The 25,985-nt window shown below is 42.0% G+C and overlaps 1 protein-coding gene across 1 annotated transcript; it reads right to left on the bottom strand.

Moving 5' to 3' along the window:
* Positions 1-590: 590 nt before the first annotated feature.
* cdh31 (cadherin 31) lies at positions 591-25,107 on the bottom strand. Its single transcript, XM_079512723.1, has 18 exons — positions 24,642-25,107; positions 20,572-20,686; positions 11,930-12,030; positions 11,338-11,736; positions 10,918-11,061; positions 10,445-10,600; positions 10,085-10,232; positions 9,795-9,967; positions 8,311-8,439; positions 7,882-8,070; positions 6,915-7,159; positions 6,268-6,410; positions 5,860-5,951; positions 5,482-5,614; positions 4,419-4,640; positions 3,936-4,066; positions 3,228-3,371; positions 591-2,048 (listed from the first exon to the last, which is right to left on the bottom strand). Exons 1-18 carry the CDS (start codon positions 24,690-24,692, stop codon positions 1,833-1,835), a joined length of 2,931 nt encoding a protein of 976 aa, XP_079368849.1. The 5' UTR covers positions 24,693-25,107; the 3' UTR covers positions 591-1,832.
* Positions 25,108-25,985: the final 878 nt, after the last annotated feature.

Here is a 25,985-nt window from a genome sequence, read left to right as displayed (position 1 = left end):
AGAAAAATAGGTGAGGACAAAGCGTACGACAGCTCCCGACCAGACGTGATTTTTGTCTTGGCTCAAGTTCAAATTCATGCTTTGGCGCAAATCGTAAATGCCGAAAATTGCGGTAATTTCGGCGTACACCCATATTTTGGCGTACGCACGGTTGATAAATGAGGGCCCTTGAGTGACAAAATACAGTTTAGAAACTGTAGGAAAAACTGCATGGCCTTTCTCCCTTGAACATTTCAGTCCATCCTTGGACCAAGCTTAAAACCTGTGAACAGTCCCATGGACTGAAATGTTCAATAAAGTTGTCTTCTATGCAAGCGAGGAAGTGTGCACATACTTCAAACATGTTTATTTTTGTGCAAGAGATTTAATATATTAAGTTTCATGGCCTTTGTGATGATAGTGTATGATTGCAAGTAATGCACCTCGCTGCTCAAATATTTACTGCCAGCAAGAAAAATGTTTAGGCCTTTGATTTCTTTTTAAGTTCCCATGGCTCCCTCTAGTGGCTCAATTCTTAATTGAACCATGTAAAAGTAATTTGACTGTATTGAGGAAGACATTCTTGGAAGTAAAAACAGAGCAAAATGTAGTATGGATAAACCGTGCATTTAATAAAATAACATAAAAAGACACACGTTCACCATTGTATTAAAAAAGATAACTATATAAAATCTAAAAACAAAGGCAGATATGCTTCTTCTGAAGCCACAGCACATAGGTCTCGGCTTTTACAAAATGAAAACTAAACACTCAAAATTAAAGCTGCTATCCGTAACTTTGAGGTTTTGGTAGGGGAGATATTGTGCTTTGAGGTTCAGTCAATATCCCTCGTCAGACAGATGTACTATCCAACCTGAGGTTCTGAAAATGTCAATAGTAGGGACACCACCTTCAAACACTGCGGTGTAATCACATTACTTACTCAAATTGATCAAAATAATGTTTTATTCACTAAAAACAAAGTTGGATTGCAGCTTTAACATACTTAAACATTTTAAAAGCATTTGATAGATATGTTTGTGACCAAAATTATGCTGAGGTTGATTTAGTTAGTGTCAGTTCAGTAAATAATTTCATCTTTATCACTCCTATCTCATGCCTCAAGAAGAACCTTTATACAAAAACAATGGGGAACTGAAGTAATGGTACAAAATAATGATTTGTCATGTTTTGCACAGCATAGGTCGTTTGGTCTGGTAAACATTCACCTTAGTGCTCTATCCTCATGTAACGAGGTAGTATAGGTGTTGTATATCTCCCACCTAGGGGTCAAGTCCCCACTTAAATGGGAACTTGACCAATATTAAACATGAATCCTATTATTCTATGACGGAATTCCGTCATAGAATGTCTTCACAACAGAACAATAGGATTCAAGTTCAAATCTGCAATGTTACCTTTGGGTGGTGGGAGGCTGGTATTGTCTGCAAAAAGGAACTAAACAAAAAGATTCACCCACAGAAGTAAGTCGCAATAGTAGAGAACAAACAAAAAGCACATTTAGTCTTCAGCATGGTGATCAAATGTGGACCAAAATGACAGGCTGAAGACAGACCTATCCATTCAACGCCAACAACTCCGATACGACAGGCAAGCAAAACAAATTCGATCACCACAGAAAAGTCCTGAGTTTTAGTTCAACACACGCAAGGGTAAAACCAAAATGGTTAACTGGTTAAACCGACACTCAGGAATTTGTTGTACAACACCATCGTTTGGCGAAGGCTAGTATCCCAGGGCTCCATTCTCGTCCATCCAGCAATCAATCCATTCATCTGTCTTTTGAACGATCTGTCTGTCTGTCAGTTTATTTTCTTTTCTTTTCTTCTTTTTTACATCATGTCGTCATCTTCTCCTCCTCCGTACATGTCGGCCAGTTTCTTGAAACGTGGGCCCCACTCGCTGAAACAGTCGTAGTCCTGATCTCCACTGCTGTCCGAATTCAGGGAGGAGAGAGAGCCGGCATCAGAGCCGCCCCCTTCGTAGTCAAACACCAGCAGGGAGTCGTAAGGAGGAGCTGTGGGGTCGTTGTCCGCTGCCTTCAGGTTCTGGAGAGGAGACCACACAGGAGTTTAGCGCTGCAACTATTCTTGTTTTCCTATGCTTGACGATTATTCCATCGTTTACTTTTTCGATGAATCGAGAAGCAAATCGAGAAGAAAATGTTTGATTCTTTTATACATCAACGAATGATGAAAGTATTTTCACTACTTTTTAACACATTGACTGCCAATGAAATCTTTGACGTCTTTTTATTGATAGGATGAAAGTAGACTGACAGGAAATGGAGAGAGCGATGGGGGGGAAGACACGTGGCAAAGGCTGTCGGGATCGGGAGTCGAACCCGCAGCACGCCGTCAGTCTGGCTCAGCAACCTATGTGCCCAGACGGTTGAGCTAACCGTCCGGGCAGAGTACTCGAGTCTGGTCTCAAGTCCGGTCTTGAGTCCACATTTTCATTTACTCGGTCTCATCTCGGTCTCGCACGTAATTTGAATCTGTCTTGTCTGGCGTTTATAGACAGCTCTCTTTTTAGGTAACGGAGCGCAGTTGACGCGCCTGCCTACTCTCGCAGTGTTTTCTAGGGATGCACCAAATGGGAAATACCATTATATTACCATTATATATCATTTATTTTTGTACCATTGATGTCATAGCCGTACCTTTGTTGCTACATACAGGTGTGTGCAGGTGCGCCGTGCTTGAAGCCACATTTTGATCACTTCATCACAACACAACAGTAGGTTATGGTAACCCCGGTTCTTTGACTATTCGGTTCTGTCTCTAAAAATCAACCAAATACCGAATATTGCATTTTTTGCCACTATTCGGACGAAAATAAATCTGGTCTCGGTCTCGACTTGTTTCTCGCCTCCTGTCCGTCTCAATCTTGACTCAGACTCGACCCGCTCACCCCCACACTCAGTCTTGACTTGGACTCACCCCCCCCTTGGACTCGACTTGGACTCACTTCAGGTGGACTCGACTACAACAATACCTCTACCTTCAAATGTGATCAACTTAAATGGAAAATATTTTTTGTGTGAATAAAATATGAAATCTAAAGATTGCTACTGAATCACCTTTTGACAGTACAATGTACGGTCAAATTATATTTCTTGTTTACACTGTCCAGATTCATGTTTGTAACATAAATTAATTAATACATTTATGGTTTTGTTTTGCCGTTTTGATTTCTGTACACTGAACTTTATTGACTTCACTCACGTCATCAATGAAGTTGCCAATGTCTTGGGGATTGGCGGGGCGAGGGCGGTATTCAGGGCGGGGCATGTAAGTCGGCATCACGTCATTCCGGAACACATCAGGGCGGTTGTCAAGACCCCGATGAAGCACACTAAGATCAAAGTCCTGAAGGAAGAGAGAGACATTATTATATAAAAAAGATTATAAGACATTAATCAGTTGTTACCATGGTCTTCAGGCAAATGAAAAAGTGGATTGCCCGCACACTATATAATTCTGCTCCCCGTCCTCTTTATTTCAACCCATATAAAACAACGTTCCGCCCCTCTGGATCACTTTTTGAGTCCAGCACCGTATTTCAAAACTGGGATGTGCATATCGTTTTCCTTCTTTACACATGGTCTTCAGGCACCCAGCTTGTAGATCAGCTATTTCGGCATTTTTTACAAATTTAAGTATAAAATTGTTGTGTCAGGCATTTCTTTGTAAATTTAAGTTATGTCATATCCGTTCTGTGAATTTTTTGATTACAAAGCCTAAAAGTTACAAAGCCTAAAAGTAAAACAAAAATTAAGTTTTTATTCACATGATCAATCGCAACCATTTTGTGTGTCAATTAATCGTCCACTTAAACGTGTAATCGTGACAGCATAATTCAGTACATACTACATAATGGCTTCATACAAGGGTTTGTGTGACAGCCCATGCTCCATGCATGAGTAAATGTACCTGATCGTCCTCGCCTCCTCCCTCTTCATCATAATAGTAAATGTTGTCTCGGACGTCATCTTCTGGAAGCAGAGGCTCCTTCTTCTCTCCTCCTCTCCGTCTTATGAACATCAGCAGCAGCAGCACCAGCACTGGAAGAGAGAGGAGAGAATAGAATATTAGAACTGAATATTTACGTGATAGTCAGTGGTCACATGTGGAAATGTTAGTGAAATTCCAATGCAGTTCTGCTTTGACCCTTTCCCTGATTAGTGTACAATGAATGGTGGTGTTGAAGAATAATGAAAATAGCCAATCAACTGCAAATTGCAAAGGATAATACAGGGTTAATAGGTTAATCAGGAAAAAATATTTAGTCGATTACCAAATATCTTTTGACTTTTTCATGTCAATTTAAATTGGCTCCATGTTGGTTTTAATATATTTCCGGTTAATTTCCCAGCACTAGGTCACATCACACCCATTCCCAGCAGCTATGCTTACGTAGCAGCAGTAGGATGGCTCCCAGGATTCCCAGGATGACAGGCAGGCCCATGCCAGCTGATCTGGTCAGCGGTGAGCACACCACGTCAACTCCTTTGCAGTCACACACGGTGGCCTGCAGGGTGCTGTCCTGCTTCTTGCCTTCTGTGTCTGAAACCGTCAGCACCACACTGTAGTCTCCTCTGGGCAGCTCCTGGGCTAGAGTGAGGATGATGCCCGTCTCTGAAGCAGGGAGAAAGAAAAGAGACCACTCTGTTATTAGATACATCTTTTACATAAATGGTTTCAAATTTTCAGAAAGTTGAATTCAAACAGTGCCAATATTTATTTTCTTGAGACTATGAAGATAAAGGACTTAAAGGTGGTGTGATTATTATTTATTTTTTAAGTGAAAGCTCTATATTCTTGCTATTCATGCTACAGTGGTCTCCCCATCGCTTTACTAATCAGAAAATACATATTCCTGTTGATATACCAATTTCATCCAATCAACAGAGAGAACCCCACAAAGATTATTTTATCAGGCATTTGTTTTTATGTGTTTGTTATAGTGTTGCAATTTTGTCTGGCCACTTCTTGTTTCATCACTGCTAATTTCTGTTTATCCTATTTTAGTTCTCTCTCCTGATTGGATAACAATTGAGATGCTGACCTGAAAATGTATTTATATTTACCAATGAGCTGGTGAGACAGAGATCCTGTTACTGAACAATGATTATTTTATTGGAATCATTTTAAACACTTTCATTTGAGTGTTGCTAAGCGCTCACAATAAAGGCTTTGTGTGTAGGTCTGTCTGTTTGTTCAGAGCACAGAATGGTTTGTAGCACAACCTATTGACCCCTGTAGATCATTGGGGTCAGTCACACTGAGCAGTCAGCTACAGTAATTGGGGCTGCATTGGGGTCAAACACACTCACTGCACCGCTCAGTGCAGTGTGTGCGATATTTTTAAATATAAATGAATAGCATCTACACCACCTTTTTCCAGCACCTTAGCAAAAGCCAGGTAGTCTCTCTCTCCCCATCAAAATGCACATTACCAAAATATTTAGATACATACTTGTGTCATTCATCCTAGCGGTCCAGTTTTGTTTGGATAGTCCTTGCAGGACAACACTGAATGGTGCTGCATGACCTACTCCATCTTTGTCAGTCACCGTCAGCATTTGGGGAGCGGAGTCTTTGTTGCACACCTGAAGAAAAACAGTTACTTTTTTTAAAATAGTCTCGCTGTATATCATGAGAAATGCAACAAAAAGTAATGATCGAATTATTCAATCAGATCATATTTATACGCCAAGTCAAGCATGGAGAATCTGTCTGAAGCGTTTGCATCAGAAGAATGCTGAACGACTGTCTCGCTCTCTATCATGCAAGCAAAAGACATTGGATAATGTAATCGTATATTATATAATATAAGTCTGCATGAGAGACCCACCTTGATGACACGTTCATCAATGGTGGGGAAATTGTCATTGACATCTTGTAGCTGAATGATCAGGGTGCCTGTTCCTGTGGCTGGGATCTCATCTGGAAACACACACAGATACACACACACACACACACACATTAACAATCACTGACACTGGCAGTGTGTCCACACAATAACGAATGATTCAGTCATAGTCCGATTGTGGCAACATGCTGATAATCAAGACCATTTTAATGTTTACACAGCTCATGTTAACTACCATCTTCATATAAACAAATGAGAGCTGTGTATGCAACACCTAACGTTGTCATGTGTTCCAATGAAATATGTGTATGTCAAGTCATCTATATTTATATAGCAGCACGTTAAACAGCAGCAGTTGACCCAAGTGCTGTCCAATCACTGTACACCTACCATCATCAATTGCACCAATGAGAGCAGTGTATTTGTCATCCTTTATGAAATGGGACTCCCTGTCCATAGCAGACTTCACTGTGATCAGACCGGACTGTTTGTTTATATTGAACCAGCCACCCAGGTCCCTCAGTATTTTATACCTGCACACAGAAACACAAAAATGTTAGCTTTTCCTTCATAAACCACAACTTAAATAATAATAAATGCATAGCCCTTTTCAAGACCGTAATCAACTCGAGAAGATTATGCAATGCAAGAACATAAACTTTTGACAGCACAACTCAGTCAAATCCAAAGCTCAAGTAAGCAGGATTAAAGGGAGATAACGCCACGCCTAAAGCTGAAATCAGTCTGATTCGGTGCGTCCCAGGAGCGGACACATATAGTGGAATAAAGAAGGCGCTGGAGCAAAACATGACCAGACAACATTTTTGTGCTTTGCACCATGTTCTATATTACAGTAAAAACCTCATGTAATGTTTCTGGAGGTGATGGTTGAGATCAAATATTAAATTCTTTGGTTACCGTTTCAATGGAGGCAGCCATTTATTAGCCCACTACTACTGGATGAAAAGTGCTTTGTATACTACGAATAAAGTTGAGGGCCATTCCCTTTTAAAAGAACTTCTGGAGGGTGAACTTACGAGACTTTCTGTTTCCGTGCAGTGTCAGGGTCAGTAGCTATGTACGCCACCACTTCCGAGCCAATGGGCAAGTCCTCTGGCTTCACCACAAACTTCTCTTCTGGGTTGAAGATGGGAGCCTCGTTCACATCCCCCACAGTCACTGTCACAGTGGCAGTGGCCGTGGGCAGCCTTGTGGCGAAGGGTACGTCATTCTCAACAGCAACCAACAGTGTGTACTTGTTGTTTAACTCAAAGTCCAAGGCCTTGATGGATAGGTGGAGAGAAGCAAAACAATGCCACAGATATGTTTATTATTACCAGCAACCAACGCTGTCGCTAACACACTGGTTAAAGAAAACCCTAGAAATCATGTTAGGAATATGTGCAGGGGATCGAACCCCCGACCTCCCAGTCTCAGGGCGGACACTCAAAACACAAGGCCACTGTCACTGAGCTGGTTACCATGTGGAGTTTGTGGACAAACAACTATGTGGCTATGCCAAAAATAACAATACATCACAAGTCAAGATTCTTTCAGTTCCTCACGGCCACAGTAGGATAGAAATGTGCTATGAATGCACATTTACTGTAGTAGCTTAACACAATCTGCGATGATCTGAAATCGTCAGAAACTCATAATTGTACCTAATGGTATTGTTATATCGACCAAGCCTCGTTGACAGTAATGTACTTTTTTTTTTTAAAGATTTGTTTTTGGCTTTTGTGCCTTTATTGATAGTTACAGTGAAGACGGACAGGAAAGAGGGAGAGAGAACTAAGGGGGGAGAGACATGCAGCAAAGGTCGTCATGAACGGGACTCGAACACGCGACACGCTGTCAGGCCAGAGGCTTTGTGTGGCATGCGCCTGGACCACAAGGCCAGCGGGCACCCCGACAGTAATGTAAAGTATGTGTTTAGTATTCATTTTGACGTGATCGACGACAACAAGGACTTCAAAGTCAAAATAGTGGTTAGCTTTCTACCTTAGCGGTCTTGATGATTCCTTCCTGTTTGTTAAGGGGGGATGTTTCCACAGAGAACAGCCCAGTGGGGTCACCGTCAACAATTGTGAACTTTGCGTTCCAGGCTGGGGAATGGGGCTCGTCGCCGTCTGTCACAGTCATCTTGACGACCACAACTCCTGCTTGGTTTTCTGGGACAGTCGCCTCATACTAGGAGAGAGCACAGGCACATGTCAACTTGTCAAGCGAGAGTGTGAGTCAGTGTACAGTAGATAGAAATAGTAATACACTAGCATACAGTATGCCACACATGTCAAGTAATGCTTTAAAACAGTTGCCATTTCATCAACCACTTTTCTGTTACTAGTGTGCTTGTGTGTTGTTGAACACATGCAGTACAGCATTTATGTCTCCTTTACATTAATCATATTTGCACTATACAGTACTTACCATTTTCATCTGAAAAACGGGAGCATTGTCGTTGCTATCTGTGACTGTAATGATAACTTTGGTTCTTCCGGTCAATCCATCTCCCCTCATATCTGCTGCTTGTACTTCCAGAGTGTACTTTGGGAATTTCTGCACACACACACACACACACACACACACACACACACACACACACACACACACACACACACACACACACACACACACACACACACACACACACACACACACACACACACACACACACACACACACACACACACACACACACACACACACACACACACACACACACACACACACACACACACACACACACACACACACACACACACACACACACTTTAGCCTAATTAAGGCTCTAGCCATTTTGCATTAGTACACATTTCAGTTTTCCCCCCTAAAAGTCTGAGGAAAAGCAAGCATCCTCTTGAAACAGAGCTACATTGAAAGACGTTGAAAACAGTGAACCAACACCAAATGACCATATGTAGTTTGTGTCCACAAGAGTTACAATATGTAACTGACGGCTCTCCCTCTCTGCCTGTTTGCCCATCTCTTCCCTTGATGCCTACTTGCCTCGCCTATATACTGTAGATTGAGAAGAAGTCTACAAAAAGACTGACTAACGCCAGGGCTCCACCGGACGCGTTGCGTCTCCGTCAACGCAACGCAACGCGGGCAGTGGAGCCACCCTTCATTGATTAAAAAGGGAACATTCCCTGACGGTGACGGAGACGCGACGCTGACACGCCCGGTGGAGCCCGGCCGTAAGGGCCCCTACACACTGCAAGATATTTGCTCCGATTATGCCGTCGTGGAGATTTTTTGGTGCTCGCTGACCCCCCAAAAAACCCAATCTGATGCAAGATCGGGCTTTGATTGGCAAGGTTTTTTATCACTGAGTGTGAAGGCTCTGTGAGAACATCCAGCGGCGAGAAAAGCGCTCTATCGCCGACTGGACATCACACTGTATGAACGGGGTTGCAACTGCACCGAGAGAATGTCCATATTACAGCCAATGAAAGACTTGAATATGTTGATAAAGCGGCGTCGTAAACTCGTAATCTATGCAACAGCACATATGTTATGGAAAAAAACTGCCCACGTGGGCTGTGTGTGTGTGTCACATACGGAGAGAGATGTACTGTAAGAGAGACAGAATTATTTAATGAAAATCGAGATTCAGTGTTCTGTCTCGACTCACTCACTCTCTCCACTTCAGCCATCAATACACTGCAGACATAACTGATACCTACATGTATACGCTACATACAGATTATTCTTTTGTTTCTCTGGTTTATTTTGTGAACATTAATAAATGTACTAATTGCATTTTGAACTCCGTTGGTCTCCCTTTTTGACACTCACTCTTTGTGACAAAAATAGACAGTTGGCAAAATATATATATATTTTAATTCCTGCTTACCAATTGAAAACTCTAAAATAAATACCCTAAACAATATTGATAGCAAATGGCTTACCTCTCTGTCCAAACCACCTGCATTGACTCTGATGGCTCCACTGACTGGGTTGATCGCAAACAGGTTATCAGCAGGAGTCTTTGGTTCCTGATTCAGAATGACGTAGCGGATATCTGAATTGTCATTGGCTGGCTCATCTGAATCCGTAGCATTCACTGTACACACCACAAAGCCTGCAGAAATAGACAAGGAGAGACCAACATTACAATGAGCCTTACACTACATTGTGACAGACACCAATGAAGCAGACAGCCACCAGCAGAACTTAAACGCTAGTTTACGAATCTTACCAAGAGTCGAGGACTCCGGAACTTGTCCCAGATAGGTGTCTTGAGTGAAAAGAGGTTTGTTATCGTTCATGTCAATGACAACCACTCTTATGTCCATTGGTTCCTCACCAATCTTTCCTGATTGCGCATACACAGCATGCGCTTGGAGCTGCATAAACAAACATATTTGAAATATTAAGACTTAAGAACTATAAATGCATAGCCTAAGTAACCACTTACAGACAGCAAAGTGGAAAATTAACTTGTATCAGTCTACGAAATAAGTTAGACCATATTGATGAATGTACATACAAATCCAAGTTGGTATGGTAAGCATTTAAAACACTTGAGATGAAACACATCACGCACAACAGTACTTACACTGTAATAGGGTTTTGCCTCTCTGTCTAAGGGCTGATTAACAAACAACCAGCCAGATTTTTTGTCTATAGTGAAAAGGTCAACAGGGGGCTGGTCTGCTCCTGGTCCAGTAACGCTATAAAACATCGGCATCTCGTCGCCACCATCTGAACGAATCTGCAAAGAATAAAATAGAATCGAAACTCGGACATGTAAGAATGTACCAGTAGTACAGTACAGGCTTTTTTGTTTAAAGGATGAACATTAAATACTTCATGTTTTGTCCGGTTTTGCTCCATCTTATTTCATGTCACAGTATTTACAGCTGTACACTGACAGTGCCTCAGGTATGTGAGCTCTACAGTGGAAGATGCAACAGGAATGTTGTCTTCATCCCTGATTGACTGACTGATAAATAACCATGTTCATCCTTCAGTAATTACAAAGGAAATGAATGTAGTTCTTCAACCATGCGAAGCAAAACCTGATCTCACCTGAACCATTGCTTTGGGGAAGGGTCCACGGTCGTTCTCAGGATAATTGATAGGAGGGATGACCCAGGCTCTTTTCTGTCTCCTCAAACCTCTAGTGGACTTGGGGAAATGCAGGACCACCACACCAGGATTGGCTACAGCAGCCTGGGGAAAAATACAGTTCTGCTGTTTTAGAGACATAATATTCTTAAAAAAATGAATGAATCTGGTTACAGATAAACATAGCATTTGTAACAGCAAATGCAACAGCAAATGTAACTGATCAACACAGGATCAAACAAAAAATAAATATTAACCACCGTTCATTATTGTTCTGTCTAAAGCACAGTCGAGTGGGTCGAGTGATAACAAGAGAGATGTCAATTAACTTCATATGACTAATGTCATGCCCCATACTAATGGTCTGCTCAGTCTCCATACCTCTATACTCTGAATAGAGCTCGCCTCAGTGTTTTGCTGCTTCTGTTGGTTGGCAAAGTACATCTCAGTGATGTGATGCTGATGGTGGTTGGCAGAGACGGTCTTATCGATGTGATGCTGATTGTCTCCTTGGTGATTATGATGGTTGTGATTGCGCTGGTTGTGATTGTGTTGATTATGATGGTTGTGATTATGATGGTTGTGATTGCGATGATTATGATGGTTGTGACTGTGGCCATGCTTCTTGGAGTGAAGCTGATCCTGGTGACCATGGCTGAGGTGATGGTGGGCAGGCTCATACAGCACACAGATGGGGACAGTAATGTTCTTTCCTTGAGAGTCCCAGGCATGGATGGAGAAGTTCTTGTATCCTCCAAGCAGGGTCAAAGTTTTATTCATCTGTCCATGCAAAACAAATGTTTGAATTTTGGCATATATCTGGTTTTTACACAATATAGGGGGAACACATTATTTTATGATCTATCCATCTAGCAGTAAATTACATGCTGAATGCACATACATCTTCACATACTGAAATAATCTGGATCTGCACATATTACATATTCTGTTTGCGATTAGATTGTGTACTCACCTTCAATACGTGATCATGTGAGCCATCACTGTCTACTTGGAAATGTCTGTTGCTGCAGTTGAGAACGAAATGCTTGAGGCCAGAGCAGTCATCAAAGACCACTGGAAAGGACAGAAAGAGAATTGGGTTGTATGAATGTGAAACCATGTGGAACTTATTCATATGGTTCTGATATAGGGGACAACTTAAAGGAAAAGGGGAATAATGTGTAAATGCTCTTCAGCACAAATAAATTAAAGGTGTGGATCGGATTAAGAGATACATTTTTAAACAGAACACTGATCAAATAGAAGCCGAACCAAAACTAGCCTCAAAGAAGAGACAAGACAATCCTATTCAGTATTTTAGCCGTGACGTGAGCGCCCCCTCCAGCGATACTTCCGGGTCCTACTTTTGTGTCCCCATAGAGTTATACTGTGACGCTCCGTCGGACTAAATCTGAGACGAAAACAACCACGAAAGTCTCATTTTACCGCTTTCCTTGCAACAACAAAGCTGCTGCTCCAGGCCGTCTGCCCCACACTGGATACTATCGCCATTTTATTTCATTGTGTCAACTAAATCCTCATTAATTGCAAACTAGATTCAACATACTCAAGCCTGCACACATTCTAAATATGCCCCCGAAATATTGTACTGAGCAAATGGACTGTTACCACCTTCAATAATAATGATAAAAATAGTCTTTATTGTCTCCACATCATATATTTTCTTTGTCATGGACACTTGTACAAAACATTAATAATTCTACTCGAGTTGGAAGCATTAAGACCCATTTTAACCCTCAATGGCTTCCTTTCTGAAAAATAACGTCATTGTAAAAAGTTTCACGCGTTTAGATATTCTATTTACAATGAGATGCGGACGGGAGCTGGTGCCACTTGGACCCGGATATAATGTAGCACTACAAAATGACGTCGGACTTAAATACTGAATGGAATGAAGAATTAACAAGGCCTGAATTATGGGTATTCTTCTCGCAATTCTGACTAAAGTCTCTTCCAAACCCTAATCTCTATCTCAAGAGGTTTCTAAATCCTAACTGATGTACTGTAGCAACCCTTTAATGACCAATTTATAATTTTGGACCTCAGCCTAGTTTTTAATCATTCAAAGATCAGTAATATTACTCCATGTCTGCCTGGAAAGCTCCCGACAGGAAATGCAGCCACTTGTAGCATCTTATTTCAGGGCTCTATCACTCTTCTGGCGTTCCCCTTGGGAAACCTTTCTCTATGCCAACAATGGCCCAGTATAACAGTCATCTTTCTATTTAACATCATGATGATGTACGATAAGAGCGGGTACTGTGAAGCACGGGTGTGATTTTTTTAATCAATACAAAATATCACACAGCATCCTGCCTAACTGGTCAGGACTTTCATCTGCTTGAAGATCTATTCAAAATAATCAAGTTACAATACATGGCATCAAGTATGCAGACTGACTCCAGCTATTGCTTGCTTGGGGTGGGGACAAGATTACCATCAGCTGAAGAGCACTCTGCTCTGTAGGATCAAGTTACACACATTCATTTTCTTTCACTCATCTTTCACTCAGGGAGAGCAGCTTGGAACCATGTTACATTTAACAAATGTAATCTTTAAAATATCAAGGGGCCCCGTCAGACTATGGCCTTTAAAATTATCCTAACTTTTCACACATATTTTGGGCCTGTAGCAATAAAAAAAATGGCAAGGCTCAAATCTTTTACAATAATGACAAACAATCTTGAAACATCATCGTTTAAGTTTCTATTTTTAAAAGCCCACAGCAAATGCAACTAATACTTTAACCCTTTTTGCCAGGTACGTACATATTCGTAGTCGTACCACCCGCCTATGGTACGTTATCTTCCAGCCACGTACCCTCCCCCATTACATCATATATGAAGCGGTTGAGCCGAAAATCAGCTTTTAACATTGGTCCGGTTGCTAGGAAACGTATATTCAGTAAAAAAAACTTAAAAATAATAATATCTACAGTCAATATTAACACTGATATCAAGTTGATGCCAGAAAGTGACCTTTCATTTATTTCAAGTGCCAAAGGCCACCCTGTGATAGCTTAACAGCCACCAAATATGCACCAGTTCTGATAATATCACAGATTTAACAGCTCTGTTTGAGGACGTCAACAAACAGGAATGCAAGAGGTCAAGCTGACTCAACCGGAGGACCGACAGGTCTAACAACTTGGGTCACAACACACACCCAGCATGATGCAACAAAGAAAGAATTCTCTGAATTTGATTATTAAGGATGCACCAATGAATCAATGCGCTGATGATCTTCATTGATAAACTGATCAATGCACACTTGCACAGTAGGAACCTCCTGCCCGAATTGAGCTTATAGGGCTTGTTAGCATGTTGTTTATGTTTAAGTATGCTCATGCTCTAGAACAGTTTGATTAAAAAATAAATTATGTTTTGAATCCAACACTACTGGCATCCCTCTATCACCACACGGCATGCCGTCTGTGCTGTACACATGCTGACTTTTCTGGATTTCAGAAAGTCAGGTGCACACTGCACAGCCTGACAATGGCAAACCACAACCTTGGCTACCTTGGTGTTATGTCTGTCTACTACTGCCAGAATTTCCTGCACTTAACAGCAGGAAAATGGTGAGTAAGTCATCCATCCCAGGCACAAAAAAATAATATAGCTTTTCCTTTCAGCATCCATAGGCTTTCACGCCTCACTCTCACGGAAATCAGCAAACCATATTCTGTCCGATTACACATATGGAGCATGTAAACATTACAAAGTCTGTGTAAATATCATCACATGGATTGAATTTGTGACAGAACACTTTGGATTCAGAAATATTTGTGCGTTTGATCAGAAATGTTGCTTTTGTGGATGCATGTGTGAGCTGCTGCTGCTGCAGCTGAGCTGCCATCACCCTGAGGAGGTGCATGCAGCGAGTGTGTTCTGGGCGTCGGTCGTCAAGCACACAATAATTACTATGTTCCTTCCTGTAAATTATTATTTGTTCACACCTGCTTATATTATATGCCAACTTTGGTATACATTCATAGTTCACTAGAGCACCTCCGGTAGTATAGTAGGCTAAAACAGACATAGATGTCAAGAACCCCCAAATAGAGGGTATGTGCATGCATAAAGTGAGTGGCAAAGTGAGTTTAACGCAATCATATAGGACTTTTGCCACTCCGTAGGCGTTCCTGCATAACATCCGGGTATAATGATGAGGTAATGCGTATACCCTCTATACATATCATTTATATTTGGCCACAGACCTACTGTAAATATTTTAAGTCAAGTACCTCATAAGAGAAGATTTGTTTTAAGATTCTTCAAAATTGTTCCAAATGTCAGGCCAACAAAATAAAACATGTAACAATTCTCCTCACTGTCACATTATAGGTCACATGTGTGAAACACAGGAGATAAAATGGGAAGCCCTCTACGCAGAAAGTCGTCATTTCCACATGACTTCAATGGACACGAGTAACGGGTAGTTATTTACAGACAAATCAGACTATTTCCCCATCTCTGTGGCAAAGGCAAGGGCTGTCACGACAAGCATGACATTTTAGTTGGCTTTAGTTGATTGTCATACAACTGTGATTAATGATTTAATTGTGTTTTTAGCATTGAACATAAATCAAAATAAATATTTTGCCTTTTAGGCTTTGTAGAGACACAAAATTGCACATGGTGTATATATATATATATATATATATATATATATATGACAAATAATTAAATATACAAAGAAATTACTGAGAATGATTTATGGTACCAATAATCAAAGTAAATAATGAAATATAGCCAAAATAGGCCACATTAAATAATGTACATTTAAAACAAATTTTAAATAGCCATTCCACTATTCCATTCCAGCCAATTCCATGATTTTTGAAAATGATTGAAAAGATATGAAAATGTTTCAACATGGAAACGAAATATGCAAAATAATGATCTCAAATAATTGCAATTGCACTGCTCAAGTATTCACACTTGAGCACAGGAGGAGAAGTTAGGGGTAATCAAACCTGGGACCTGCTGTTTCCCACTAAAGGCCTCAACAGAGTCCGTTTTGCCTTGGGACAGGGTGACCAGGTGACCTCTCTACCCATTCATGGCCACCCAAACTGTCCATTTAGAGACAAGCCTGTATAGGCTCGTCTCTAAACTGTCCAGTGTCCACTCCACTGCCTTAATGTCCTCTCCCAAAGAACACGAAGAAAAATGTGGGGCGGGACAGTTATTTTTATGGGGCATTCAAAAATGACAGTGTAGAGAAAAGGGAAATGTGGAGAGAGAGAGAGAACTAGGAGAATGACACCCAGTGTATTGTCTGGCCGCCGGCCAGGAACCAAACGAGGAACTTGCTAATCAGGGCATTCTGCGCATGTGTCACGGGCCCCAACCACTAAACCAACCACCTAAATAAGCACATGTTTTGACCAAAAACAAGGCAAAGGCTTCAGGCAAACTAATGTTTTGTAAAGATGACCATTTGTCACTTAGGCTGCTATAGGATGTTGGTGCATATAAAAAGGGAGGTGTAGAGCTGGCTTGTTTTGACACATGCATATTGCACAATAGAGCTTTGCTAAAACAAATGTGCTCATTAGATCAGTAATAAAATCAGAACGTGAAGGTGCATTGTATATAGCTGTATTACTGGATGTAATCTTGTGATCTTAAATCTGGCTAACTTTCTTTGTTACATCTGGCTAACTTTCTTTGTAATCTTTCAATTAAATCCGACATCCCTCTGTACCGTGATAAATCCTTCAATATGAACTTTAGAGGAGGACATACTCCTCCAAACTGATTCAGTCATTTTTGCTCATTAACAACAATAATGTAATGCAACGGTGTTAGTGAGTGCTGTGAGTCACAAATTTGGTACTATGAAGTAGGAACCTTGTTTTGCTTCAACCATGTAGTAACGTTTACTATGAGTATGAAACTGGGGAAGGACAAAAAGGAAGGAGACGTAGGGAGGGACTTATGGGAAAAAACAAGAGGGACATTAGAAATTTATGAAAATGCAGTGTTGTTCCAGAGGATGTACAGAGGCCTGTTATGGCGTGTTTTCACCTCATGGCACCGGCTCAAATAAACTACTCCTCTTTCGTATACCACATAAGAGCTCTTCATAGGTCCAACCATCCAAAATGACGGACCTAAGCCCTCATGGACCCGTGAAAATTGTCCAGCGATCCCAAATGGACATGACAAACCTAATAATTACAAGTGCTGTTTTACCAATAGATGCCAGTTATCAGCCACTCCATAATGAAATCTAGCAGCTACGCAGCGACCTGCAATAAGATAATTACATGCTTTTTCACCTGACTGAAGAAGGAATCCATGACTGCACACGTTTTTATTTTACACTGCAGTAATGCAATCCAATTCAGCCTAATTATTCATGCAGCACTTCATGCTTTTCTCTCCTCATCAGTGCAGTGTGGGACAAAGGTCTTTTCAGATCTAAACGGGTATATATATATATATATATATAATTGATAAACAGATGCGAGGTAATAGAACCAATGACCATAATAAAACCTGGACCCATAGGGATCTGGGGCATTGTCTAGTATTTTAGGTACGGGTAGACCGGCATGAAGCTCACTGGTACCAGGTAATTTGTTTTCCACTGCAGATAGTATGCATGATTAACCCATTTCACAACTTCCAATATTACAATTGTACATATATGCAAACAAATTGTGGTTGGGCTACAGTACGTAGGCTATACACTTGTTTGCATACTTTTTATGCTAGATTGTAATTTGTAACCCTCCACAGAAATGTGCTTCACTCACTCCTATCCACACTTGTGTAAGGTGAACAAGTTGTTTAGCGAGGTAGCTGTTCAAAGTAGGTGGACCGGTTTGACATCTTCAGGCAGATTACAGAGCCTGTATCTACATGCCCCGCAAACAGTCACTAGGCCTGGCCTTCCAGGCAGACTTTTAAATGACTACACAAGTGAGGACATTCAGTTGATTTGCCAGTTGGTTCATGAAACAAATGATTAAACCCAACCTAATACTAAATCCTCAAACCTAAATGGTCTCTTTTCAGTTCCTGGGCATACATACAAGATAGGCTCACTTCACTTGTAAAGGTTTTACTTATTCTGTCTGAATTGTCTTCACAATGCCGAACCTCCAACTCCCCAAACAAACACCAGACTGTGTGAAACTTCCACTCTGATGACTCAACCACCACTACAGCCGATAAAAATGATGATAGTTACAGTCACTCAACAATCACTGGTTATAAAAAAATATCTACAGGGCTAGATAAGGTAACATTTCCTGGAAGCTGATGTGTATTACAGCATTGAAACAACTGAGTTCTCCCTGTTCATCCTCTCAGCTGAGCACAGACACACAGACAACAGCACGTCGGGGCAGGACTGGCAAACGTTGTTTTGAAGTGGAGGTTAGTGGTTAAATGTGAAAGCATAGGCTATAGCAAATTATAACTTGTTCATCAGTTGATTCAGCCTAAAATCTTGCAGACGGTTAACACAAAATTAAATTCCAGTAGATTTTTGTTTTGTTAAAATATCACTTTTTGGGATAAAGTTTGTCCGAGACAGTCCGACGCAGGATCTGAGGCTAAAACATCACTGACCTAAATGTAGCCATCTAATACCCAATACCAAACAACTATTTGGTTACACCACTGCTCATCTCTATTTGCACAATGCATTGTGGGCATGACAGTTCAGTTGAACGTTTCAGTAATTGTGATGGTGGGTTTACACGAAGGAAAAGAAAAACTAGGGATTCACCGATCAGGTTTTTTGGGACCGATCCCGATCACTTTTCTCATGATCGGCCGATTACCGATTATCGGACAGATAGGTCCGATACCAATCTTGTGCGTAAGAGGCAAATTTGAATATTTCCAAAATTATGTCAAATCCCATGTCAAAACTGTTCGTGTGTGTGTGTGTGTAAATGATATACTATATATCTGATTGACATTTATACCAATTAAATGGTGTAAAAGATCGGTTTCTCCAGATAGGGTAAATAGCCGATCAGAGTGATTATCGGAGCATCTCTAAAAAGAATGTCTGCATATACAAGCAGTTTGTTTTGAAATGCCATCACTTCAATTTCTGCTTTTACATGTAGCCTCTAGTCCACGGGCTCTGGAAATGGGGGAATTCTGGTCTGGTTTCAGTTCAGCATCTACCCACTATATAGTGACATTAGACAACCACGGTGTCTTATCTTGAGTTGAAACCAAGTACTGTTCAACTCCTTAGGGTCCATGGTTACAGGCTAGCTTCACTGGGAAGACATTGACCATGCTACACTTCAGCTGCTGCTACACAAACAGGCTTTACTGCAGTGCATGGCATGCAAATGCAAACCATAGCATGGTGCCATACAGCTGACTAAAACCAGCACATCAACTGGACTGCTAGTAGTGAGAGACCATTACATCACACAAAACAAAACATCAGTTAGGAAGGATATTAGTATACATTAGTTACACAGTCAGTCATAAATCCTTAATACAATTATAACACTGGCATACACCACCATTTAAATATGTGATGAGGTTAAAGTCATAATACACACAGAAAATGTGATGCACAGGGCAATAAAGTGAAATGGGATTGGAGAAAGAGACAGACTAAAAAACATTTGAGGCGATCAGCAAAGGTTGTTAACGGTTAACCGTTAATAAACACATTTTCAAATGTTTTAAACTAAACTGAAAACAATGTTTTCAAAAGAAAACAATAGCCTTTTGATTTTACTGCATTGCATTGCCTGTTTAACATTAAAACCAAGAAAGGAACCTGACCTGACCAACCCATGCTTTCTAGCGTTATCAAGTGATCATCTAGTAGTCAGAGGTAAAGGAGTCACCACTAATGGTGGGATCTGCTAAATAGACACTAGACACTCATGCTGCTGTAACACCCTGAATCCACTCCCCAGGGAATAGTGTTATTTTATCCTAAGCTGTGTGGTGTGAGTGTGGGTGTGTGTGTGTGTGTGTGTGTGTGGTCGTCAGTGAATGGGTCTTAATGACTTCAGGGCTCTCCCCAAACTATAAAGTCTAACAGTTTACTTATATGATCCAAAACAATTGATTTGAATTAGTCACTTGATTTTATTTTGAATTTAACTACAATGCATGTATTGCCATGTATTTTTATTAAATGCACATAATGGTAGAGCTGGGGCGAGAGAGGGCTTCCTCCTCAGTTCCACCATTATCGAAATCACCTTCTGAATGAATTCTATCATTTGGTAATTCCAGATCAGTAATGACAAATAATCTGTCACTCAACATAGACCAGTGGTTCTCAAAGTGGGGTGCAGGACACGTTACAGGTCTGTATCTGTAACTCTCATAGTGTACAAATGGAACCTCATTTAAATTTTATGACTCAATGTGTACACTCAGAGTTAAAAAAAAAAAGTCCTTAAAATTAAAATCATTTTATACCCACTGATATATAGACCATCATTAAACAAACATTTTTTGTCATTGAAATGAGGGAACATGCCTAAAGGCCAACACCACACCACACCCAGCTCCCTGCTGTGACCACTGCTCTACCTGCCAGTAGGTCCAGGTCTATTAAATACTTCCTGGTTTTTGGTCTTACCTTTGCCCAGAGGTCTGTCTTTATGCAGTATCACACTATCCACTTCGAACACCAACAAATCCGCCTCGAAACCAGGCACACAGCCTGATGTGTCACCAACCACTAATGTCAGCATCTTGGGAAAGGGAAAACAAATGACAATTAGTCTACTACATTAAATTAAACCATAGCATTAATCTTTCAATGAAGCAACAGAAAAAGTCCTACATCAGATATAAAATAGCTCAAGGCTGTATTGCTGATTACTTAGCTTAGGACCCCCGCAGTGGTGTCCGGTTAGAACTTAAACCAGGATGCTTTGACTTCTGCCTTCTCCCTGAAGCCGACCCTCTATATATTCTCCGACCAGGCTTGTCACGATGACTAAGCCAGTTAGATCTATCCATATATGGTTCTATCCATATATGGTTCTACCATATCTATCGATATCAGCACTAGGTCGGCTCGGGCCCAAATATAGGGATTGTCATACTAAACATGTCATATATCATATAGCCCAACGTCCTAGTCAGAGTCTTCGTTACAGCCACCCCAGATTTCACGTTGAAATCTATACCGCATCCAGAAGACTCAGACATTGTCCTTTCTTTCGGCTAGGTTCTAACAGGCCAGGCCTGGTAGTTATCCAGCAAGGGAAGCTCTCAAAGATGTTAATCTCTCTCCATTAGTCTGCTGACGATCTGTGTATGCTCACAATCCAAGCTGTTTGGCGATCAATGCTCCCTCAATATTATTGACTTGGTTTGGCTGTACGGCAGGAGATACCTCGGAAGATACAGCCACCCCGTGCAAAACTTGAAGATCTCTCATGATTCTGATACGCAACTCTTCAGGTTGACCCCTCAATCCGACTTGGCAACTGTGTGTAACAAAATGGTTCGCCCCGAACCATCATCCAGAACTGCATATACTTCCATTATTTTGCCATAATTGCAAATTAGAACTTTGCACACCTTTAACATGACATTTCTCCCTTTAGGCGGTGGATAGCCCACATGCAAGGACTCTCCTGCTATAGTCAAGATTGTAAAAGCTGGCTGCGGTAATTCCTCTTGTAAATCCTGTCCCGTCTCAATCTTAGGTGTCCTAGGGTTCCGCAAATGTTCATCTGCTCTCCGGTTCAAGCCAGAGGGTGCCTTCCACCACAGTTCACTCCTAGTCTGTAGTTTACAGTTTCTTGCCCGATGACGATGTCCATTGCTGATAACACAGCTTCATCTGTCATATCAAATCTCGTTTCGCCATTAAACTCAGTCGTTTGAACCTGCCACATACCCCAAGATGGTGTGTGCCGCTATTACAGTACTGACCGTCAGTTCTTGCCGTCTTGCTGGTTACTTGGTCTATGATCGGCAGAATTGGGTGCTACTACCGTACCATGCATGATGACTGTTCGTCTCCGGTTATGCTCATGGTCATTTCTGCGAGAGTGACTGTCCAGCCTCCTTGCTGGACTACTTCGGTCCCTATGAACCTGGACTTCTGGTCTGTCAGCTTGCACTTTCATCTCGATATCCTATCGGTGAACGAAGCCTCTGCCATCCTCCGACTGCTCCAACATCTATGGGAGGGTTGATATAGCTCCGATGCCCTTGCATCATCATGCTGTCCAGACAATGCTCTCATGATATCCACCATGCCTTCTGGCCCTAATGACATATAAAGCTCTAGGTGAAAGCCTTCGTTCTACATATAAAGCTCTAGGTGAAAGCCTTCGTTCTGCCACCCCCAGATTTCCCATGGAAATCTGTACCATATCTAGAAGGCTTGAACAGTAGACCCCTCAGGCCACCCCAATACAAGCATACGGAGGCTTGAACATCAAGCGTCAGCCATTCAGACCACCTCATTGATGGCGTCCAGTCGTCCCGCTTTCTTCCTTTGATGTTACGGTGGGTCATACAAACCTCAAGATCAAATCACATGCCACCCATTAATGGCGTTCCCTGTCAATGGGTCAGAGTCTGCCAATCCATGCAGTTCCAGTTTGAAGTAACGCCCTCTTGACCATATCAAAGGTGGTCCACAGCTTCGGACCCAGGCTTCTACACCACGCCATCACTTCAACCCTGGCGTCTACAACACGACGCCATCACTTCGACCCTGGCGTCTACAACACCACGCCATCACTTCAACTCTGGCGTCTACAAGACCACACCACCACTTCGACCCTGGCGTCTACAACACCACGCCACCACTTCGACCCTGGCGTCTACAACACGACGCCATCACTTCAACCCTGGCTACTTTCAGGGAGGTGATCATATCCAGTGCTATCTCTCTCTCTCTCCCTGCACATCACCAGTGCTCTGCACATCACCAGTGCTCTCTCTCCTGCACATCACCAGTGCTCTCTCTCTCTCTCCTGCACATCACCAGTACTCTGCACATCACCAGTGCTCTCTCTCCTGCACATCACCAGTGCTCTGCACATCACTAGTGGTCTCTCTTTCCTGCACATCACCAGTGCTCACTGACTCTAAGGGCCGGGGAGGTCTCACGGCTCCGAGATTCTGGCATCCAGATTCTGGTAACAGGGTGGGTCTCACAGCTTCGAGACGCTGCTGCTCACCTAAGGAGCAGCCAGGACCGCCAGAGCGTTCATGCTCTGGCGGCAACAGAGTGCCTCTCACCGCTTCGAGATGCTGCTGCTCACCTGCAGAGCAGCCAGGACCGCCAGAGCGTTCATGCTCTGGCGGCAACAGAGTGGGTCTCACAGCTTCGAGACCCTGCTGCTCACCTAAGGAGCAGCCAGGACCGCCAGAGCGTTCATGCTCTGGCGGCAACAGAGTGCATCTCACCGCTTCGAGATGCTGCTGCTCACCTGCAGAGCAGCCAGGACCGCCAGAGCGTTCATGCTCTGGCGGCAACAGAGTGGGTCTCACAGCTTCGAGACCCTGCTGCTCACCTAAGGAGCAGCCAGGACCGCCAGAGCGTTCATGCTCTGGCGGCAACAGAGTGCATCTCACCGCTTCGAGATGCTGCTGCTCACCTGCGGAGCAGCCAGGACTGCCAGAGTGTTCAGACTCTGGCAGCGACTGGGTTACCATCTGGTTAAAATCTTGCCACTGAGTCATAGAAGCTACTCAAGGTATATGGGTTGTAAAGCCAGATACCTTGGTTCGTATGTGTCTGGAAGACTCCAGCATCCCGTTACTGCGGTAAGCCCTAATCCGGCTCGAAGGACCATATAAAATAGCTCAAGGCTGTATTGCTGATTACTTAGCTTAGGACCCCCGCAGTGGTGTCCGGTTAGAACTTAAACCAGGATGCTTTGACTTCTGCCTTCTCCCTGAAGCCGACCCTCTATATATTCTCCGACCAGGCTTGTCACGATGACTAAGCCAGTTAGATCTATCCATATATGGTTCTATCCATATATGGTTCTACCATATCTATCGATATCAGCACTAGGTCGGCTCGGGCCCAAATATAGGGATTGTCATACTAAACATGTCATATATCATATAGCCCAACGTCCTAGTCAGAGTCTTCGTTACATCAGAGCTTGCATGTCACCTGCTCAATAAATATTTCACCTATAGACTGGTCAAACAATTTCATAAGGCGTTGGCAAAATAATTTGAGAAACAGAGCACTGAGAGCAACACACTTTAAATACATTGTTTTATAGTAGGCCTACATTTCTTTTCATAGTTAACAGTAACACACATAGAGGCAGGGACTGTGAGTAGGGCGAACAAAATAAAACGAGCTCATCGTTATGTATTTATTTTTTCGAGATTTCCATCCTGGCAACTGTAAAGTGACCATACCCTATTATATCAAAGACGCGACTGTTATTTTAAATTCAACTTGAATTCGATTTTAGTATCGACAACGTCATAGAGCCAAACAGGGCGAAGACCTCGGAGCAGGAAAAAAAAATCGATGGCGACCATGATGCCAACACGGAAAATGGTCGCACAGATTTATTAATTCATATAAAAAGCTACATTGCATTAATCTACAGCGTATTTATTTGATCTTTACATCATTATCCAGTTATTTCGGCGGTTTCTGTGTCAACAATGCGGTCACATAATTCTCTGTACAAAGCAGAAAGTTACCTGAAAAAGGACGATTAGAATGCCCAACTCCACGCTCCGTGGGGTCCCCATTTGTTTGGAAATCCCCTGTTTTCCCTTGTAATAAAACTTTGTTTTAAATCCAAACGTTACTCCTTTTATTTTTCGTGGTGGTTTGAACTGGTGATCCTCACTCCTCGGGGTTAGTTTCGTTAAGCTGGAGCTAAACGAGCAGAACAAGTTGCAGCAGGTAGTTTCTGTGTGACGTCAGCTCACAGGTGCGTCCCCTCCCCTCCTCGTCTCCAAATATGGACATATAGGCTGGACTCAAACTTTTACACAGGAAGTAGTCGTTTAAGAAAAATCCCCAGTTTTGGGCACAAGTCAGAAGTCACATTCTTCTTTGCAGAAATGTAATGAATCTACTTTAACAATGACAAGTCGACTCAGCTGTATCCCAAACCATACTACTCTCATTTCTTCCTTCCTGCTATGAAGACAAGTGTGTGACTGATAATGACTCCCACTGACTCTCTCTCTCTCTATCTCTCTCTCTGCCCTTCTCACACACACCACACACACACAGTGACACACGCACGCACGCACACACACAATTTAGACTAGTCATTTGGTTAGACCAGTCATTAGTCCTACAACTACAACCTATCTCAAACCATAACCCTAACCTCCCACGGGGCAGCACACCTAAACCTAACCTTAACCCATGTCTAACCAATGACTAGTCTAAACTTAAGTATGCACCCCCCCACACACACACTCTCTATCTCTCTCTCTGTGTGTGTGTGTGTGTGTGTGTGTGAGAGAGAGAGAGGTTGCACAGTGCATTGAGTCAGATTGTATGACGAGCACTCTGACAAACTATATTGAATTGATCAGAAAGCAAAGGCCACTCCCATGTTATAAGAGATTAACGGAAACCCAGCGCATCCCAAAGTCATCTTTCTATTAGCTGTGTATAGCTAACAGGACTTATGTAACGAAATAAGTTTTGATTGAGTAACATCATTCCTTGACTGTAATACATTGTATAAATACAGTAACAAAATTACCTCATACTGAAAACTTTTATAAAAAGAGGGTATTTCTGGCGAAAGCAATTTGGTGATCTTATCTTTCAGTTTCCATCAGTCACACTACCCTTTTGTTTTCCTCTCAACCATGGAAGGGGAGGATACGTGGAGGGAGAATGGTGATAGAGACAGAAGGACATTTTAATAAATTGTCAAAAACTAAGTAACAATGTTTAACCCTACTTTGAATCTGAAGGTAATGAGAAAGAGGAGGAAAGTGAGAGTAAAAAGAGAAAAGGAAGGAAGGAGTTTTTCAGTATTGCTGTCAAATTAAAATATGATTGAGAGATTATTC

Source organism: Electrona antarctica (genome assembly GCF_951216825.1).
Source record: "Electrona antarctica genome assembly, chromosome: 10".
Taxonomy (NCBI): Eukaryota; Metazoa; Chordata; class Actinopteri; order Myctophiformes; family Myctophidae; genus Electrona; species Electrona antarctica.
Note: the sequence above shows the minus strand (reverse complement) of the source record. Positions and strands in the feature narration are given on the sequence as shown.

Bases quoted from the DNA above. Each gene is read 5' to 3' on its own strand.
- cdh31 (XM_079512723.1), bottom strand. From the start codon at position 24,692: ATGGGGACCCCACGGAGCGTGGAGTTGGGCATTCTAATCGTCCTTTTT. The intron at 10,601-10,917 runs GTGAGATCAGGT...TATTCTTTGCAG, and splicing joins TCCCCAAAGCAATGGTTCAG to ATTCGTTCAGATGGTGGCGA. The intron at 9,968-10,084 runs GTAAGATTCGTA...CTATTTCTGCAG, and splicing joins TCCGGAGTCCTCGACTCTTG to GCTTTGTGGTGTGTACAGTG.